Source organism: Lontra canadensis, unplaced genomic scaffold (assembly GCF_010015895.1).
Source record: "Lontra canadensis isolate GAN:19392208 unplaced genomic scaffold, GSC_riverotter_1.0 scaffold5, whole genome shotgun sequence".
NCBI lineage: Eukaryota > Metazoa > Chordata > Mammalia > Carnivora > Mustelidae > Lontra > Lontra canadensis.
This window is the reverse complement of record NW_022630999.1, coordinates 16,053,213-16,074,179: the sequence shown is the minus strand read 5'-3', so window position 1 is coordinate 16,074,179 and position 20,967 is coordinate 16,053,213. Positions and strand designations below refer to the sequence as shown.

Here is a 20,967-nt window from a genome sequence, read left to right as displayed (position 1 = left end):
CCCCACAGGAACTGTCTCCCAGATTCAGTTTATAAACAAATCATCTAAAGGAGGGGTACAGGGATGCCTGGGTTGCTATCAGTTAAGCATCTGCCTTTGGCTAAGGTCATGATCCTAGACCTGGGATGCGGTCCTGTATTGGGCTCCTTGCTCAGCAAGATGCCTGCTTCTCCCTCTGCCTGCTGCTCCCTTTGCTTGTGTTCTCTGACAAATAAATATCCTTTTAAAAAATTTTAAAAGGAGGGGGTACAGACGGGTATCTCGAAGAACTTAGATAACACAAAACTCTTCCAGAAAGAGAAATGCCAAGCCACTAAGCAAAATAATCTAAATGGCAGTGGTAGACAGCCTCCACTAGGAAAACACAACCTCCTCTGCTCTAACATAGCTGTTGCATTCCTGAAAAACCTTTGCTCTACATTATCAAAGAAGAAATCAGAGACAATCTTTCAATTGAAAAAAGGAGTTAAGGTTAACCCTGCAACAACAAGGTTATTTTTCTTGCAGCAATTTCAGTTTAATAAAAAACCAGCAGTATTAACAATTGTCAGTGTTCTGTTATTGTGAACTAGAAATACAAAATGGCTGACAGACACAATCTAGAACACATCCTTAGGCATTCTTTAATTCAGGCCTGTCTCCTCCATCATCTTCTGCTTCTGGCATAGTGCACAACCACCAGTGTTAATAGAAGAATGTGACAGGGGCGCCTGGGTGGCTCAGTGGGTTAAAGCCTCTGCCTTCAGCTCAGGTCATGATCCCAGGGTCCTGGGATGGAGCCCCGCATCAGGCTCTCTGCTCGGCGGGGAGCCTGCTTCCTCCTCTCTCTCTGCCTGCTTCTCTGCCTACTTGTGATCTCTGTCTGTCAAGTAAATAAATAAAATCTTTAAAAAAAAAAAAAAGAAGAAGAATGTGACATTATACAAAGCAGCTTTATCTACTTCCACACTCACCAGCCTAACTGCTGATTATAACTGACAGCAATCAATATAACACATATTCATTACTTTCAATTAATAAGGTGAAAACTGATGGTGTGCAGGAAAAATGCCTTATAAACTACTAAATTAAGGAAGATAAAACGGACTCAACTCAAAGTTTTTCCAAGAAGAGAAAAGAAGAAAAAAAGAGAACAGGATGGGCTCTTCCCAGGGCCTTCACCACTGACCAAAAGGAGAAATTTGTTGGGGAAAAAAATTACTTACAGGATCCAAACCTTCTTTCTCTAGTTTGGCTTTCTCCAGGTAGTAACTCCTCTCCGCCACGCTGAGGAGCCTCCAACTTTCACTAATCTTCTTATTGATCTCAGACTGAGGGAGGTGGGGGAGTTCCTGCTGCACTTTCAAGTAGATGTCGTAATAGTATAGAAGGTAAGCCGACCTAAAGGAAGGAATAACTTAAGGTCTTCCCTCATTCAACCAGTGAAGTGTCAGGGTTTTCGAGTGAAGAGGCAAAAACCTAGCTTTTCATTTCAAAGCATTTATCTAAATAGGGACTGAAGCAAACAAACATTTAAATAGCCCAGGGCACCTAGGTGGTTCAGTTAAGCAGTTAAGCATCTGGTTAAGCAGTTAAGCGTCTGTGCCTGATGAGTCCCACAACCCACTCCCTGCTCAGCAGGAGTCTGCTTCCCCCTCCCCACCTCCCCCCAGCTTGTGATCTCTCTCTCTCTCTCACATACACATTCTCTCTCAAATAAAATCTTTAAAAAAATCTTTTAAAAAGAAATAAATGAATACATAAATAACAGCCCCATCTGTGTACAGGAGGATTCTCCCTCCAGAAACCTGGAAGCAAAAGCCTATCTGACTTACTTTTCCTTGGACCAGTTTTTCTGTAGGAATGATCGGCTCTATAGGCAAGTATGAGCAAAGATAAACAAGTACACTGCCATCCCACTCTTGGGGAAAGGTTACTTAGGGGCCTAATCACAGTCTGGTTATCACCCACATGCTTTACTTCTCCATAGAGCCTCTGGTCATCTCACTGGCCAACAGCACTTCCCCAGGGCTGAGAAAGGAAGTAAATTAACTACCAAAGTAACCCAAAAGTGGTAACTTCAGCAAGAAGTTTTAGAGTATTCAGTTAAGAGCGAGATTAGAGCTATAGCATGGATAATCTTTATAGTTATTATTGATCTATTACAATTCTATATTTTTATGAATTTCCTATTTTAAATGCTTAAACATCGATAATGTTAATAATAAATAACATTATTTCATTTGTACATAGCTTCCACCATTTGTATGGTACAATTTCCAGTGACAGCATGAAAACATGATCAAGATCCGGCCAGGAATAGCAACTGCTGGTATCAATCCACAACTTCCTATTCCCCATCTCCCTCACCCCACAACACACTGCCCATCCAGAGACTTCAACAACGGATATGGCACTCTCAATGAGTCTGGATGCAGCCGGCAGCCTAAAGTCTTCCTCAACACAGCTCTCCAAGCAGCTTGTGTTTATAAATGCTAGCTACCAAAAGGTGTTGGCTAACCTGGGTTTCTTGGCCTTTTCTCCATGTATTTTATACTTTTTCTTCTTCTTGGGTGGCCCAGGGGAGGTATAACAGTAGGCTTCCTCAATTTCCTCCATCACGACAGTTACCTCAGTACCATCATATGATGCATCCATGGCTAGAGGAAAGTCAAACACAAACAGGTTTCAAGAATCTATTTTCCTAAAGAGGACAGTAGCCACTTGATCCAACGATCTCCTATCTCTGCCAGGGCCTCAAGGTTCAGTCATTTCCCAAACTCAGCAGATCCTAAGAAGCACTGGGCATACTTGATAAACATACAGATCCCAGGGTTCCACCTCAGCTCTTCTGAATCAGAATCTCCAGAGGGTATGGAAATCTGTATGCTTAACAAGTGCCCCAGGTGATTCCTCTGACCCAGCAAATTTAGGACCACTAGCTTTGACAGCTCATTTGCTTATATTCACTCTGGGATATAGTTATTCATCAACTCAAAGATTAGACCCACATTATAACAATTTCATACGGTAAAAGGTGAAAAGACTAAATCTGGCCAGTGGTCAGAGGTTCCAGACCTTCTCTCATGTTTCATTACCTTAAGCAAACTGCTTCATTCACTCATTCAGGTATTCATTCAGACATGCAGTAAATACTTTATATGTAAGAGATTCTTTACACCCTGCCAGTTTCTGTGACTTTGAGCAGATCCTTTAGCTACTTCAGGTTCAAATTTTTTCACATATAAAAAGACAGGTGTCCTTCAGCTTAGGTCATAATCTCAGGGTCCTGGGATTGAGCCTGGCATTGGGATCTCTGCTCAGCAGGGAGCCTGCTTCCCTCCTCTCTTTCTGCCTGCCTCTCTGCCTAATTGTGATCTCTGTCAAATAAATAAAAATCTTTAAAAAAAAAAAGACAGGTGTCTCACCCACCTTACTACAGATTTATAGCATAAGGCTCAAAGGATACCACAGATATAACTCTATTTGAGAATGCCCAGGTGCTACACAAAAGACAGGGCTCATGAGTAAAGATGAAAGATCTATGGCTGAAGTGCTTCATGATCTGCCCAAGGCCACCACACCCAAACAGGTACTTGAAAGATTTTTTTTTCATTCAAAAAGCAGACTTTTTTTTTATATGACACTCTCCCCATTTCCACTAACAACCCTCTAAACCAGCACTGTTCAATGACCTTTCTGCAATGATGGAAATGTTCTATATCTGCACTCTCCAATATGGCTATCAAGCACCTGAAATATGGCTACTGTGACAGAGGAACCAAATTTTGTTTTAATTGTAACTAATTTAAATTAGCCACATATGGTTAGTGACTATAGTACTAGACAGCTTAGGTCTAAACAGTAATCTGACAAACATTAGCTCCCTGGCCTAAGAAATAGAAAATGAACAGCTTTTCCTAGAAAAGGAAGGCATTAAAAAACCTGAATGACTAGTTCAATAAGAGTTAGCCTATTTGTGGCCACGTTCTCAGTTGGGAGTTTTACCCAAAAGACTCAATCCTTGGAGGAAGAAAGGTTCCAGAAACCACTTCAATTTAATTAGACAGAAATGATATACTGTGTTTGCTCTTGAAAATCTGTCGGAAAAGAACTTGGGATTCTGGGAAGACGGAGTAGCAGTAAATACAGAGCAGATCTGTGTATTATAAACCCACTCACATCTCATTTAAACCTCACTCTACAAATTATTAGGTATCTGGTTAAAGTGTAATGAGAAAAAGAGCACTGCTTGTTAAGCAAGGAGGCCTGCCTCCAAGGCTCAACTCCAACCATGTGATCTCAGACAAGTCTATACTACACCCTGAATTTCAATTGTTCCTCCCGTGAGAGGAAAAGGCTGAAATCAGTAGCTCCTAAGTCTGGGGGACGCAAGAATACCTTTTGAGAATGTTGTAAAAGCTAAAAACCCTCCCCTAGAAAATGTAGACAAGCGACATGTCCCCTATAATTTCAAAGATAGTCTCCAGTTAAAAACACACTATTCCTAAGGTTCTTTCTTGTTGTCATCTCTAATGATTTCTCTTCCCATTAAAACAAATAAACCCTGCATCCTGTCTCAGTGCAACCCAAGAAGAGAACATAATCCACAACTTGGTTAGGTAATTAATAGGCCAGTGCCTTCACAGGGTAAGGGTAGCTAGAATTCAAATCAAGACTATGTGGCTACTATGCTTTATTTATTTATTTATTTATTTTGCCCTTAATAATTGACTTCTTAGCCCTTGAGAGTGTTGCAGATAAGCAGTAACTGCAGGAGAGCATCTGTAAAAAAAATGACATGTAGAATTCTAGCACCCAGAGCAAAACAATTTAGGAAGCAGACCCATTACAACCACCTTGGGGTGGAGGCAGGAAGAGACTAGCTTGTTTTTTGCTTGTTTGACTACCCCCATTTTAAGCCTGAGTCTAAGATTATTTTCAGACCCTAGGCCTCAGTTCAGCAATGCCCCCCCCCCAAAAAGGCAGAATAATATAAAGGTAAAAACCAAGGTCTGTGGAAAGCAAAAAAATCACGACTAAGTTACACATTTTTATAGCACCCGCACAGAGCTCTATGACCTTGAGTAGCCTACTTATTCTAAGCCTCAGTTTTCTCTTCTGTAAAACAGGACTAAGGGCAGTAGTTGAAATTTGAGACACTTTCACTGTTCCATCAGATGCGCCTCAAAACCTCGGGTGATGGCCTTTGACAGTTTGTCTAGGGGTCACGGCTTGTCTTCGGGCTAGTTCCTTTCCCTCTCGGTTTCAGATGTCCCAAACGTACCGAATGCGGCAGCAGAAGACTAATAAGGCTTACTGGTCCTACTCTGTGGAAGGGACAACAGGGCTCAGAGAGCCGCAGCATCCGGCTCGAGGTCGCCCAGCATTTCCGCGGCACAGTGCAGCGAGGCGCTCGAGGGCGGGACTTACCCTGAGGAGCGTGCAAGCCGCGCGGCTCACATTCCCGGAGGCGCCCGGCCCTGGGGCTCGACGAGGGGGCTGGCCGGCGCAGTCGCGCTCCCCGCTGTCGGCGAGAGGCGGCTCCAGTCGTGACAGCGGCAACAAGGAAGTGGAGGCGAGGGCTCGCGCGCGCATCCCGGGGGCTGGAGGAGCCCCGGCCCCGCGGCCCCGCCCGGCGACACACGGCGCGGAGTCGCGACAGCTCCTCTCGCTCCCCCTTCTCGGAGTCGCGATATAGGGTCGTGGAGAGCGGGTATGGGAGCACAGGCTCGCTCCGCAGGCTCTTCACCCACGCCTGCCGAGGGCCCCGGGGGTCAAGCCCCGGGGAGCCCGAGGAAGACAGCAGGGACACGAGCGTCGCCGCAGCACCGGTTCGGCGGCGGCAGCGGCAGCAGCAGCACACCTCAGATCGCCAGGGAGACCCTTCCCGGCAGCCCTCGCGGCGCACCGGAAGCGGCCGGCTGCGCGTGACTGCGTGCGTCCTTTTGCGCATGCGCAACAGTCCAGCCCTAGTCGAGGGGCGGGCCCATAGGAACTGCTTAGATGTTTAGAGGGGGCTGATAAGGCGGACGGACTGTTTCCGGCTAGAGGTTCCGGGAGGAGGAGGAAGCTGCGGCCGCCCGCTGTGGGACGCCCGGGCCGCTTAGCCCCGGGGCATTGCCGTAGGGCGCTCAGGTAACTGGGGCGGGGCTGTGCCGAGCGTAAGAGGTCGAGACCCCGCCTCACCTCTCAAAGCCACGTCGGGCCCTGGGGAGCCCCAGCACCACCCTCTCAGCACAGTGTTCAAGGCCAGACTCCAGCCCTGTCCAGTCTGTCCCCGCTCGTTCAGCGCAGGGTTCTTTTTGGTGCCGCATCAAGCCGTCCTCCTCACCCAGTCGGTCCTTCCCGTCGTCCCACACACAGTTATGCTAGTGAGTTCTGGAGTGATTCAACCGGAGCCGAATGACCCAAGTGGAGAGGCTCTGGAGTCGGACAAGAATAGTATGCCCTTTTCCCGCCAGTGTCACAGATCGTCCCACATTTGTACAAGTCCTTGCACGACCCTCACTATCTTGCAAATGTATTTTTCCAATCTGCGTACTTTTCTCTATGTGCCACTGTCACCAACCTCGTCGTCACCAGTATCTCCTCCTGGACTGATGGCGTTTTTTCCCACCTCCTCTCTTGTCGCTCTGCAGTCGTTTCTCCACACAACAGGCAGATTGATCTTTTTGCACTGTAACTGATCCAGTCGCTCCCTGCTTAAAACCTTCTAGTGTCTTTTCATTCGCTTAGAATAAAATACAAGCTTAGCTTGACCTAAAAGACTTTGGCTTGTCTCTTACTTCTTTCTCTTTCTACGTCGCCTCTCGATACTGGTAGTTCCCGGAACAGGGTATATAGTACTCTGTAGTGTTCAGAACACTGCTTCGTTCTGAGTCTCCTTGGATTTGCATCCAAGTCCTGCCATGTGATGTAAAGGAACAAATTAAGTTTATGAAGTAGATCTTCAGTAATTGGTTTCCATCTCCTCAGTTGGTTCTCCTCTCACTAAATGGCACAACCATACATTGGGTTGCTCACTGCTCCAGCCAGAAATCTAGGATTTATCCTTAAACCTTCCCACACCTGATATCCAGTCCATCAGCAAGATCTGCAAAAATATCGCCCAAACTGGCTACTTCTTACCACATCCACTGTAACTCTAATCCAAGCCACCATTATCTCACATCTGGACTCCTGCAGCAGCCTCCTAACTAGTCGCCTGCTATCTCCCTGACACCCTTTAATTCCATTCTTTACATAGCAGTCATCTTTCTCCTCGATTAAAATCCTTCAATAGCTTCTCTTTGCATTCAAATTAACATATCCCAGCTGTCTGTGGCCTACAAGGCTAGCTTCCTTTTATCTTCAGATTTAGGGCCACCTCTTAGGAAAATGGATTTTACCCTTTAGGTTCTCCACTTTGCAACCAAAGGACTCCTTCTGAAGTGCAAACCTGATCACATCATTCAAATAAACAGACCTCTGTGGCCTCTTACTGTCCCAGGACCAAGCTAAAATTTTATGATTTGGCTCTTGTTCTCTTCTCCAAAGACTTTTTTTCCTGGCCATACTGCCTTGTTTTCTATAGTACTTGATTGCCTTTGCACATATTTCCTTCTATCTCATGAACTTCTAGTTGTTTGTACTTGAAGTCCCAACATCAATATTGTTTCCTCTTTGAAGTGCACTGCCCTTTCATGTCCCACCCAGTTGATCATCTCCACTGCTCTATTCTAGTTCACAGTACTCTGTAACCTCTTTTATAGTTTTAATGCACTTTAGTGTTTGTCTTCCCGGCTTCCCTGATAGGCTTCTTTTTTTTTTTCCTGATAGGCTTCTGAATGGTGGGCACTATGCTCCATCCGTCTCTGGATGGCTGGTATTGAGCATAGTGCTTAGCACATAGAGGATGCCAAGAATGGATAGATAAATGTGTGGAGGTGGTGGTAGGAGTCAGCCCTTGCAAAGGGGCAGTCACAGCCTCAGGTCACAGCAGCTTCTCTTGTCCTGTGAGGACTCTCATGATAAAATGTCTTCGCAGACAGTTACCAAAACTGCTTCTGCCTGATCATGGTTATTTCCTTCATAGTCATAGCACATTCTGTAATTATCTTATGTATCTGTTCTCTTTTGGCTCATCTTCCTCCACTGTATTGTATATTTCCTAAGGGCAGGGACCTTGACTGTGTTGTTCATCACTGTATCCTTACCACTTAACACCTATGAATGCCAAATGAATGAAACATATTCCCACAGTGAAAATCCTTCCAAGGCAAATAGTGATAGAGCTTTAAAGACCTCATTTTGATAGAATATCCAGCAGGACTATGGAGTTACAGAAATGGCACTAATTCTGAGTCAAGAAATCCAAGGTCTATGAGCTTGGATAGGCCCCTTCTCTGAGCCTCAGTTTCTGTTATAAAATGAGCCAGATAATAATCCCTTTAATTTATACAGTGCACTGCTATTTGCCAACATCTTTTACCATCTATTTTTTTTCAATCTATTCCCACGGTAGACAGAACAGACATTATTTTTACAGAAGCTTGGAAATTTTAAGTGAACTAGATTCTCTGTAAGGTCTCTTTTTTTTCAAACATTCTGTGAATCTGTATAAGTAATCCCTACAAGTCAGTAGTATGAATCCTATTTTCTCTTGACTTTGGCCTTATATTATCATTTCCTAGTAGGATTTTGAAAAATCTGACCCACCTTTTAGAGGGAATCCATTATCTCTGGTTCCTGACAGGTACTCCACATTCTCTCTCCTCAGTTTTCTACACTTGTGGCAAAACAAGCCTAGAGGAGGGACACACTCAGCCCTGGTAATTGTGGCCCAGGACTCATTCTGTGAATATGGCAAACAAGGGGAACAAGAAGCGTCGGCAGTTCTCCCTGGAGGAGAAAATGAAGGTGGTGGAAGCTGTCGACTCAGGAAAGAGGAAAGGTGATGTGGCAAAAGAATTCGGTATCACCCCTTCTACCTTGTCTACATTTTTAAAGGATCGCACCAAATTTGAAGAGAAGGTACGGCAGGCATCTGTAGGACCCCAGCGGAAAAGGATGAGGAACGCTCTCTATGATGACATTGATAAAGCTGTTTTTGCTTGGTTTCAAGAAATCCATGCCAAAAACATTCTTGTGACTGGGTCTGTCATTCGGAAAAAAGCACTAAACTTGGCCAACATGCTTGGCTATGACAATTTTCAAGCAAGTGTGGGTTGGCTGAACAGATTTAGGGATCGCCACGGAATTGCTTTGAAAGCAGTCTGTAGAGAGGATAGTGACAGATTAATGAATGGTCTAGGAATAGATAAGGTTAACGAGTGGCATGCAGGGGAAATTATAAAACTGATTGCTGACTACAGCCCAGATGATATCTTTAATGCTGATGAGACAGGAGTGTTTTTCCAGCTGCTTCCCCAGCACACGCTTGCTGCTAAAGGGGACCATTGTAGAGGCGGCAAGAAAGCAAAGCAGCGGTTGACAGCACTCTTTTGTTGTAATGCTTCAGGGACTGAAAAAATGAGACCGTTGATTGTTGGTAGGTCAGCCAACCCACACTGTCTCAAGAATGTCCGTTCCCTCCCTTGTGATTACCGAGCCAACCAGTGGGCATGGATGACGCAGGATCTGTTTAATGAGTGGCTGATGCAAGTGGATGCCAGGATGAAGCGGGCGGAACGCCGCATCCTCCTGCTGATCGACAACTGCTCCGCTCACAACATGCTGCCACGCTTAGAAAGGATCCAAGTGGGGTACCTACCCTCTAACTGTACTGCCGTCCCGCAGCCGCTGAATCTCGGCATAATTCACACCATGAAAGTGCGGTACCGAAGCTACCTCCTGACCCAGCTCCTCCTCAAGCTCCACAGCAGTGAGGACCAAGGAAAAGTGGACATCGGGCGGGCCATCGACATGATTGCGGCAGCATGGTGGTCAGTCAAGCAGTCCACAGTGGTGAGATGCTGGCAGAAGGCAGGCATCATCCCCACGGAACTGACAGATTCTGACACAGAAGCAGCAGCCAGTGAACCAGAGGTAGCCATTGAAAAGTTATGGCACTCTGTGGCTCTTGCCACCCGTGTCCCCAACGAAATACATTTCCAGGACTTTGTCACTGCAGATGATGATCTCATCATCGCTCCAGAGCTGATAGACACAGAGGTCATCCAGGGCGTGGAGGATGCTAAAAATAGAGATGAAGCTGGAAGCGAAGAGGAGGGGGAGGTATCTTTACCACTGCAGCCAAAAATCACCATCACGGAGGCCATCTCAAATGTACAGAAACTTAGACAGTTCCTTTCCACTTGTGTAGGTGTTCCTGACACTGTTTTTGGACAGCTAAATGGAATAGATGAATATTTAATGAGGAAAGTGACACAAACTCTTGTTGACTCCAAAATTACAGATCTCCTCCAAACAAAATAACGTAGGCATTAATTGCCTCTTTTGATTTAGAAAATGTAGTTTATAAGAATAAAGTTTTTAGATAGGTTATTGAACTTAAATTTTAAGCAATATTATAATGACAACATTCCAGTCCTCTGAAATAATCAGGAAACTTCCTTGAATGAAGTTTGACAAATACGTGTGTTATCTTTTGATTAATCAAATGGTCTCAAAAGTTGTCTGCACCTTAGGATCTCTTGAGCATCTTTAAAAAAATTTCTAAAGCCCAGGCCTTATCCCAGACCAATTAAATCACAATCTATAGTTATAGGTCACAGGCATTAGTAGTTTGTGAAACTGCCCAGGTCATTCCAATGTGCAGAAAAGTTTGGGAATTGCTGATTTGGCCAAAGGAAAAATCGAGCACACGGTGGGGTAGGAGCCAAACTCTTGCCAGTAAGTCTAGCTTAGTGGTTTCCAAATGTTAGCTCACTTCAGAATCACTTGAAAGGCTTGCTAAAACACAGATTGCTGGGCTCCACCTCCAGTTTTCTGATTCAGTGGGTATTAGATGGGGCCCCAAAATTTGCATTTCTAACAAATTCCCAGGTCCTGCTGATGCTAATGTGGTCCAGGATCCTTACTTTGAGAACCACTGGTCTAGCTGGATCCTAGTACTTCTCTTTTCAGCCAGCCGGCCATCCAAATACTCCCACTCACTATCAAAAAAGAAAAGAAAAGGGGGAAAAAAGGATTAGCACTTCTTATTCCAGATCTGTTAACTCCTTTCTGCTGATTTGGTAACTCTAGAATCTTCTTAGCTTTTCTCTTGAACACTGCACCAGCTCGCCAAGTAGTGAGCAGAGGTACATCTGTCTGTGCCCAAAGAATTAGCAGGAACCACCTAGAGTAGGAACACATCTTGTAATGCTTATTAGTCAGAGGGAGCTGGGGCACAGGGGAATACGAGGAGAATTAAAAAGGAGATAGGACACAACGTGGGGGCCTTATATATCATAAAATCCTAGGAAAGGACATATAGCCCAGTGTACCTCTCACTTTCCAGACAAGGTGAGAGGGAAGTCTGTGGGAGAAAGGACACGTGTGACAGGATTTGGATCGTTCCCTATTTGGATTATTCCACTTGTGAGTAATCCAGCCTGGACTTTGTGATTAACATGAAGGCACACTGTTTGCCTTTGCTAAAATTACTTCACCCTTATTCCTTTATGTTTGTCCTGCAGAGACATCTGCTAGAGCAGAGTTGATCTTAAGTTATTTAGAACAAAATAAATTTATAATCTGATTTATATTGAAGTTTTTCTCCTATAAAGAAGGCATTTTTAATATCCTTTATAACCCTAGTATCTGTTTCTAATATGCGAGATGAGTGTCTGTTTCATTTTTAGAAGGTAAATACAGTACCTGTCAGTGTTGTAGTGTAGTTCCCCCACCCGGTACAGATTAATTTTGTGGTTATTTCAGAAACCCATAGAAATTCAGTTATTTTTCTTTCTATAATCATTTAACTGAAACCCATATAAAACAGATTAATGATAGACTGCTTCCGTGTTGAACAAAACAACAATTTTTTAAAAACCCCAGCAGATGTTTAAATGGGTTTTTGAAATCTTATTTTGTATATTTTTCATTTTAGCAAACTAGTATAATTTGAACCAAAAGTACTATACATATTTTAAGTCCTTAACACATAGGAGAGGAAAACTGTCTTCTGGCGAAGTCCTGTGGTTCCACGCACTGTCAGCACCTTTACTGCTGTCATTTTGTGTCAGGATTACTAATATAACTTTGAATTCCTTTGTTCACCTTTCTGCCCCTGAAGTGCATTTGGCACATAATGTTAAATCTCTTGACATCATGCCATTTCCCCTGCCCAAGTGTCTGTGGTGGCTCCCAAATGCCTAAAATAAATAAATAAATAAAAGACTGGATTATTCAGTTGAGTTTTAGCACCCTCTAGAGTTGGTTACAACCTGCATTTCCGCTTGCCTGCTCAGTACCATCAGTGCCGCCCCTGGATAAGGTCCTGGAGAGCACACACTGTACCCGTGTGTGCTCGCGTGCCTTCACCTGAATGCCTCTCCTGCCTTCCACCAAGGCAGGCCTTTCAGGAACTAACTGTGGAGTCCTCTTTATCCCAGCTTTTTTTTAAAGACTTCAGCACCTGCTCCAGCCTTCCCTCAACTCCTTAGCGCTTTTTGTCTTTCTACCACTTACCTAAGCACTTAAATTTCTATCAGTGTCCTTTGGCTCTTTGAGTAGACTGTAAGCTCCAGGGGAGCAAGGACCTTTGTAACCTTAATGGTGCCTAGCACTGTGCTGGGCACATCATAGGCACTTCAATAAACAGTTGTGTATAAACTGATACATACATTAATGGGTGAACACCACCTTTCTTTAAGGCTGAATGAAGCATTGATTCTACTTGAAGATAGGGTAAGGCTGTCCTCTGTAAAAGAATTTGCAAATTTTTCCACGAATGTCATTGCCTCAACTAGTATTCCAGTCCAGGTTATCTATCATCTGTTCTTTGATAGTGAAGAATTCCAATATATAAAGTTAAGCCTATTTCCGGCCACATAAAGTCATTGTAGGATTTACACACACAAAACTTTGGTATGAAAGGCTTCATTTAAGTGCCTTGAACATAGTACTATTCAGTAAATATGTGCTTAAACTTGTTTAAAAAAAGAAGTCTCATGTTCTTGACTCATTTGATGTATCATAATGAATTAGATCCCTATAGATGAAAATCATATCCAAAAGAGAGAGCGTTTACAGTCTGGTTTACATTGGCTAAACAAACCTTTGATTCTGTCGGGACATTAAGGTTTTATTTGTTTGATACTTTTGTTTTCTAAAACTAAAAGAAGATATTATCCCTTCTGAGTTGCCTGTCTTCATCAGGCCCTCTGTGGCTTCTCCCTGATTCTCTGGTGCCTCTTGCCCCACTTGAGGATTTAGTTTGCCCCAGCTGACCAATCCTCTCTGTAGGCCAGCATTCTGGAACTAGGGACTTACCTCAGCTGAGCTGTTATGAAGATAAAAATATATACCTGACACAGACTAAGTTCTATAAATGCTATGTCATTAGTACCCATCCCTATTTGAAACTTTACAGGTACTGTCTAGAAGCAGGGACCTCCTTTTCCAGACCTCCCTTTCACTAACAGATCTTGGGGTTTAGTGTTCCAGAACCACCAAGGCTGATCATTAGATAAAACTCAAGTTTTCTTTGCCCTGTTCTTAAGATGGGCTCTTTGATTTAAAAGGGAGGAAGCTAAGAATTGTTGCCTGTTACTTGCCAAGCACCATTTTACTCCTTATCATTTAATCTTGACAATAAATTGTAATGCAAAAGTGCAAATAGGCTCAATCAATGTATTCTAAAATTGCCTATTAACTGTTCATGCTACCAGAGGCCATACTTCTTTGAGGTGAAATGTGGGAGCATATTCTGGCCACCAGAGGGCAGAGAGAGATTACACAATAGAGACAACTGGCCAACCAGAACACTTAGAAGCAGCCATGTTTAATTTCTCTGACATGGTAGAGACTGAAAAGGAAGACAAGAAAAGATCGAAAAGACATAGAATGTGAGTCCTGTTCAGGCAACTAACTAAGAAACAACTGTGCCTTGGACAACCTAATCCAACCGCATTACACACCTATCCCTTCACCAGAGACTTTTTCCAACGTATTGATAACCACAGGCCATGTAATTGACCCAAGACAGAGGTGCTCTGTAAATGAACCAGTTTTAGAGAAATAAATATCCACCAAACATATCCATGCTTAGAACTGATACGCACTGCTGGCCACAGAGGCTCTAAGGATGAAATACACAGCCCTATCCTCAGGGAGTCCAGTTAGCAGATGAGATGGAGAAGGAAAAATAAGAGTGGTAAATGCCGTTTTAGAGAATATGCAGAGATGAGGTCCAAAGGAGACTCTGCATGAGAGAAGAGGAATTCAATAGGAAATGTTGCCAAGAGCAAGGGACTTTTAGTAAGAAGTATTTGGAAAGAGTAGAAAAGTTTACACATATGGGGCTGGGAGGCTATTCCTGGAAGAAAGAACAGCATATATAAAGGCCTAGGGCAGGACAAGATGCTGAAGATGTAAGCAAGGGCAACTTTTTTTAATTTGGGTTTTTTTTTTTTTTAAGATCTTATTTATTTGATAGAGAAAGACACACAGAGAGAGGGAACACTAGCAGGGGGAGTGAGAGAGGGAAAAGCAGGCCTCCTGCCGAACAGGGAGCCCAATGCGAGGGCTCAATCCCAGGACCCTGAGATCATGACCCGAGCCAAAGGCAGACACCTAACAAGTGAGTTACCCAGGCACCCAGGGGCAAACTTTTTAAGGTCTTATTGGCTATAGCATTGATTCTGAACTTACTCTGAAAACACTGGAGAACCACTTGGAAGTAACAAAGGTCTTTTTTTTTTTTTTTTTTTTTTAAGATAATAATCGGTAACTAGTGTGGAGGCTGAGTTGTAGAGAAATAGATTAACTAGGTAGACTGTGGCATAGTCCTGAAGATAAATGAACACTGAGGGCAAGAAAGAGATGTTTGACTTGAGAGTCTTACCAGGTAGATGGATTTGAAGAGGAATATTCTAAAATCTTCCAAGTTTCTGGACTGAGTTGCTGAGTCATGCCATGATCAAGATGGGTTAACAGGGGAAGAGAAGATGAGTTTGTATTCTATGTGAGGTGCCTCTGGGCATCCAGCTGTTACTGGACAGCTCTGGAGATTTATGTATAGACAGATATGCTGGCTGGTGTTCTAGAAAGGCTAGAAATCATGTTTGGCTGCCATCAGCACGCAGATAACAAATCAATTGAGGCCATGGATGTAGTCATCTGGAGAGAGTTTATAATGCAAAGTATTCATGACATGGGGGGCCATGAACCAGCCTCCATATAAATCGTGTGTGTGTATACATACGAATGTGTTACTTCTCCAAGAAGAGCCATACTTTCATCAGGCTCAATCAGATCTGAAAATCCAAAGCTTAAGCAATGGTGCTAAATGAGAGAAGAGGCCAAGGACACAAGCACTGAAAGGAGATGGGGAAGCAGAGCCCTCCAAGGTAGCTGGAGAGATGCCGGAGAATGAGTGTGTGAGGCACCGCACATGGCTCCGGGTCCCACGTGCTGTGTGCACACATGGTGAGTATACAGGATGGTAAAATTCGAAGGGCCCTTCGAAGACCATTTAGTCCAACTCCTTCACCTGCGTACAAGGTGGTAGCCTCAACTTACTGATGGCGAAAAGATGGCTCAAAATTCACTTACCAAAATTCAGAGTTAGGAGTAGTAAAACATGAGCCAGTTTGGGGTTTTCTGATTCCCACGAGGTACAGAATAGTAGTCATGCAACATGAGAACTGGACAGGTCCTCAAGCAATCTTGTGCTCCTCTCTTCATTGATGAAAAAATTGAGTTCCTGAAGGATTAATGTACTCACTCAGGACAACAAAGCAAAAAGGAAAGAAATGCATATCTTTACGCATTATGTCCTTCTATAAGGACAGATCCTCTTGTTATAGTTGGGAAAAATCAATGACTGAATCACTCTCCAAATGTAAAGCGATGGTATTCCAAAGCTCACTGGTGACCTACGTGCATTTCTTAGTTGCACTTAAATAATTTAGACACAGAGTAGTATTTTATTAGCACAATTTATTATCAGAAATGAAATGACACCTCTAGATCTCAGCACATATAGTATCCTTCATAATAAACATGCATTTATCCTCCCAAAAGAAAAACAGTTGCTATTAACCAACCCCCACCCCCACCTCCCACAACAGGCTGCAACCCATCAACTCATCCCCATCCCACAGGTTAAGCCTGATTTATATGGAATGGCATCAAGGCACTTGCTTTAATTAAAAAAGAGTTATGTGGTATAAAACATGTTCCTAAAGGTTATTAGCTGTGAATAATTTTTTTTAAAGGGGCAGTTTACTTTTTTAGGGAATAGACAAAACTGAGAATTTATGTTCATTCATCTGTCTTGATTTGTATATAAAATTGCAAAGGAGACCAAAAAAACATAGTATTTTATATGGATTGGTTTGTTCCCACTGATTTTTGAGAAATCACAGCAGCATCAGAACTCAAATAGTAATTTCCTAACTGATCTGAATGGAAAAAGCATGAGCTTTCTGATTCCCAGTATCTTATTATTTTAGGGATGGGGAATGAGGAAGAAGGGTAGAGAACTTCCCTAAAGTAAGTTCATTAAAGCTGCAGTTAAAAACCCTTTTTGGCTAAGGCTGCTTGTCTATTTGCCAACTAAAAAGGCTTCAGTTAGAAAATTTTGTCATTGGTATTTTGTAATAAGATTATAATTACCTGGCCTTTTTCAGAGCCATAATTCAAGTCTAACAAAGGTACAAGTTTCCACTGTAGGTTTGCAAACATGGTATCTCAAATAAAGACATTTAGTGTCCTTCATTATTTTAGTTTTCATAACTCAATTTGTCCACATTTTATATCATGAACAGAAAAATAGAATACATACCTAAAAAAAATCCACTCTTCAGTATATTGCTTATTTAACTTTTCCAACTGTAACATGTTTACTTAAAAAATGTTAGGTGCAAAAACAAAACACTTTTAAAAATAATAGTCCTTGTCAGAATAAAAATTACCTTATAAAAATAAATCTTCCCCTACTCCCACATCTAAATTCTCCTTCACTAAAGTTACTAACATTTTTTTAAAAAAACTAAAATGTACCTTTAACTTACAATGTTTCAATAGTCTTTCACGTTAATAATAACAGGCTATGATAACAAAGCAGTAGGTTTATTATTTTGGCATGTTCCTTTATACTTTTCACTTTTTTTTTTTTTTTTAGGATTTTATTTATTTCAGAGAGAGCATGAGCAGAGGGAGAGTCAGAGGGAGAGGGAGAAGCAGACTCTCCACTGAGCAGGGAGCACGATACAGGGTTCATACAGGGCTGGATCCCAGGACCCTGAGATTGTGACCCGAGCCAAAGGCAGACACTTAACTGACTGAGCCACCCAGGCACCCTCCATTATACTTTTCATTCTTATATTAACACTTGGTGATTCCAATCTTGATTATCTAATGAAATCTTAATACAAAAGAAAAAAATCCAAATTAGTTCAAAGCCTAAAAGCCTTCTGGATCTAATTTCCTCTTCCTTGCAGTTTTGAAAACCCAGCTTCAAATTAAGGCATCACTAGAACAGATAAAGAAAAGAGGGAAAAAGAGAAAAACCTCAAAGAACAGAAAAACGAAACAAAGCCTAAACCCTGCTGAGTGGGTTTTTGCCATCTCACTGTGGAATCATTCCCTGAAGAGACCAGGAGCACCCATGCCTCCTCCTTTGCCTCAGTTGCCGGTCTCCTATTCAGACCTCGGTCCAGGCTCAGCTTAGCCCCTCCATAAAGCACCTCCAAGTGCCCCAGGTACTACTTAGGAGAGTTACTGTATAGCCCACCTCCTAGACTGAGTACCAGAGTCCCAGGGCCCGGCCCAGGGCCCTAGATCCCTGCACGGGTCTCAGCAAGTATTGAGTTGTTATCTGCACAGGTGCAGAAGGAACCTATAGCTCATCTGTCACAATACAGAGAGGAAAACAATTCATTAATAACATTAACAAAGATCCTAGAGCTCAAATTTATCATCGTAACTTCCAGACTCCATTTAAGTTCCCAAGAAATTCACTGCGTTTTTCTCACATTTATATTAAGAGCAGGGCTAACACCCAGGCAATGTGTTCTTCAGCGACAAACTGTTAGGAAAGTACGTCTGCAGAGAGTAACTGTTCGTTGAAACACATTCAACAGCATTGGAGTCGTCTAATGAACTCATCTAACATCTTGACATATGTTTAAAGATCACCATTTATCATACTGGAAATTTACCCAAATTTGGGTTTCGATGACTACTATTGGTTTTTTGTTTTTTGTTTCTTTTTAAGATTTTATTTACTTATTTGACAGACAGAGGTCATAGGTAGGCAGAGCAGCAGGCAGAGAGAGGAAGGGAAGCAGGCTCCCTGCTGAGCAGGATCAGGACCTGCGGAAGGTAGAGGCTTTAACCCACTGAGCCACCCAGGCACCTCTCAATGACTATTATTGTTTAAAAGCGAAGTTGGACTATTAGGATTTCTTTTCCTTTGGTCCCACTCAAAAAAAAAAAAAATTTTTTTTTTTGTCAACTAGACATTTGTTACTTTTACCACCATCGTAGGCTACAGTCCCTCAGTCTATGCTCCAGAGTAGGTCAGTTGCGCCTTTGCCCCAGCCCTGGGGTACCACACGCTCTTCAGCTCCTTCAGCTTTGTTGAATCTGCCCTCCCTTTCTAGAAACAGAACCCAGTTCTGACTCTGCTGTCAAATTAAGGTGTGGCTCCTATTCTTCCTCTCCCTACTGCTGTGTGAGGCTCTGGGGATTGGATTCTACTCAAGTGGATCCCTCTCCTTTCTCCCCCATTTGGTCAGAGGCTTTTTCAATGGTGTATTCCTTTCATTCCTCCTGAATGTTATCCTTTCTCCTTCTGTGCCCTGGAATACCCCACCCCTCTGGCTCTCAGAGTTTTAACTATCAAGAACGTAGGCACTACGTTTCAATTAAATGACCGTTTGAAGATATTTGGAATTTTATACATTTGTCAATAAGCAATGAGAAAATGTTTCCTTTAGACTCTAAAGTTGAGGGTAAGCAAGATATTTTTGTATCCATAAAGTGTGTAAAGTATCAGCTATTAACTAAAGTCCAAGCCTTGAGCAAGAAAAAAAAAATGGAAATAATGGTTTTGTTGGTGAGTTAGATTTTGGTTTCAGATTTGATTTCTTTAAATACTAGCAATCAACAGTATGTCAGTTTAGGAGGGCCTCAACCCAAGCAGAGAAGTGAGGTATAAATTCTAGTGAAATCTTAAATGTGTTTACAAGTGGATGCCAAAAGTAGATTCTTGTTTGCTTGCTTGGGTTGAAGAGGAACAAACCGGAACACAATTCAAGAATCTGCTAATCGCATGAACTTCCATAATTGTTTATATCCTCATATGGACAGAGAAGTCAGGTCAAAGTCAGATCTTGTTCCTCTATTCCAAGGCATTTTCCAGATTCTTTGGACTTTTTTTTTTTTTTTTTTTTGCTGTGCTAGTGTTTGCTAAATTATAAGGTTATCTTAAACATGTACTCATTTACTCTCTCTCACATGGCATTAGACATCTGTAATGGTCTGGATTCAAACCTGGTTTGGCAGGGTAGTTAAGAGGGATTAAAAACAACTAACCAAGACACTGTGATTTCACTATTACTATTCCTAAAACTGGATAGAAAGGCCAAGTAGTGGCTAAAACCCAACAAAAGGTAAGAAAAAACCCACAAATAACAAATAGCACTTAATATTTCTGAAATTCTAGACTTAAGTTCTAAAAGGATGTCAAAATTTAGTACTTATTATATTTAACCATGAAGTCAATCACTTCCAAGACAGAAATCTGCTTTTTTTTTCTTTTTTTGAGAAATAGCTTTGTTTTAATAATAGAAAGGCATTTTCCATGTAAACAGATGGGCAGAGTTCTACCAATAGAATAGCAACACTTGGGGGTTTTTGGAGCCAACAAGGAAGCTAAATATGTTTAAAGGTGTCCCACTCCAACAGATGCCCTACACATAGGGTTTGCTTCTCATAAATATTTAAGTTGTTTAGAATGTAGTAGGAGGTTAAAAAATGATTTGCATTTCTGTAATTATTATTTTGCTTGTGTTAGTGTGGCTAAATGTTTCAAGTTCACATAAATTAGTCTCCTAGTCCTAACTCTGGAAAACCTGTTTTGTTTTGTTTTCTTTTGCCTATCAAGGTCCACATACAGAATGATAAGATTTTAATGTCGGACATTCTTGCTTTTAAAAAGGTACTATTCCTGTGGCCATAACCTGTGGCCAGCTGTCATAAATAATATACAAAGAAGATGGGATGTATGAATGTGATGTTTCTAAATCCTCCTGCATACTAGTTTTAGGTAACGCAGAGAGTTAAAAGCTGCCACTGTCATCCGTATTTATTGTACATTAATAAGGTGGATGGCAGTAAGCATTAGCTTTGTTTTCAGTAAAACATCTACCAATTAATTATTGATGTTCTTTTGGAAGCATCTTATCACTTCCATGCACTCCTTTCCATTGGTTACAATAAAATATTCTTGCAAGAGTGAAGATGAATAGTTACCTTCTACTTGAAGAAGCCTGTCAATCCCCAGGGACCCTTGCTAAAATGCCATGGGAAGGGAAAAAAAATTCACTGCTAAGTAAACAAATCTTAAAGGAAACCATCAATCATTCCTTTTTCCAATCCATCCTTAACAGTGGCCTCAGGCTCATTTAAAATGGCTGTCTAGAATTGTGGAGTCAGCGTTCTGCCTCTTACCTGGCAAGCTTGTCGCTGGTAATCCACAGCACCATAAGGTTCCATGAGAAACACTAAGTGAATGAAAGCTACCAAAGAGCTTAATGGTGGAGAAATACTCAGAAACGGGGAAAGACTGAGATCACAGAAAAGACAGGGAGGATTCCTATTATCCTG

General features: G+C 42.3%; 2 protein-coding genes across 5 annotated transcripts in view; one reads left to right on the top strand and one right to left on the bottom strand.

Moving 5' to 3' along the window:
• The window catches only part of HMGXB3 (HMG-box containing 3), a 44,994-nt gene extending 39,103 nt beyond the window's left edge, over positions 1-5,891 (bottom strand). For 2 of the 3 annotated variants that reach the window (XM_032851524.1, XM_032851525.1), the window contains exons 1-3: positions 5,413-5,890; positions 2,501-2,639; positions 1,206-1,380 (exon numbers count right to left, since the gene is read on the bottom strand). In XM_032851524.1, the coding sequence (XP_032707415.1) occupies positions 1,206-1,380; positions 2,501-2,637 (312 nt within the window). In that variant the 5' untranslated portion in view covers positions 2,638-2,639; positions 5,413-5,890. Of the gene's footprint in view, positions 1-1,205; positions 1,381-2,500; positions 2,640-5,412 lie in introns of all 3 variants that reach the window. The other variant, XM_032851526.1, reaches the window with a different exon arrangement.
• TIGD6 (tigger transposable element derived 6) lies at positions 5,866-12,300 on the top strand. Of its 2 annotated transcripts, none has more exons than XM_032851534.1 (2): positions 5,866-6,117; positions 8,741-12,300. In XM_032851534.1, exon 2 carries the CDS (start codon positions 8,824-8,826, stop codon positions 10,396-10,398), a length of 1,575 nt encoding a protein of 524 aa, XP_032707425.1. In that variant the 5' UTR covers positions 5,866-6,117; positions 8,741-8,823; the 3' UTR covers positions 10,399-12,300. The 2 variants fall into 2 exon arrangements, with proteins under 2 accessions (XP_032707425.1, XP_032707426.1); XM_032851535.1 differs by having other exon boundaries at positions 8,717-12,300.
• The last annotated feature ends 8,667 nt before the right edge of the window (positions 12,301-20,967 follow it).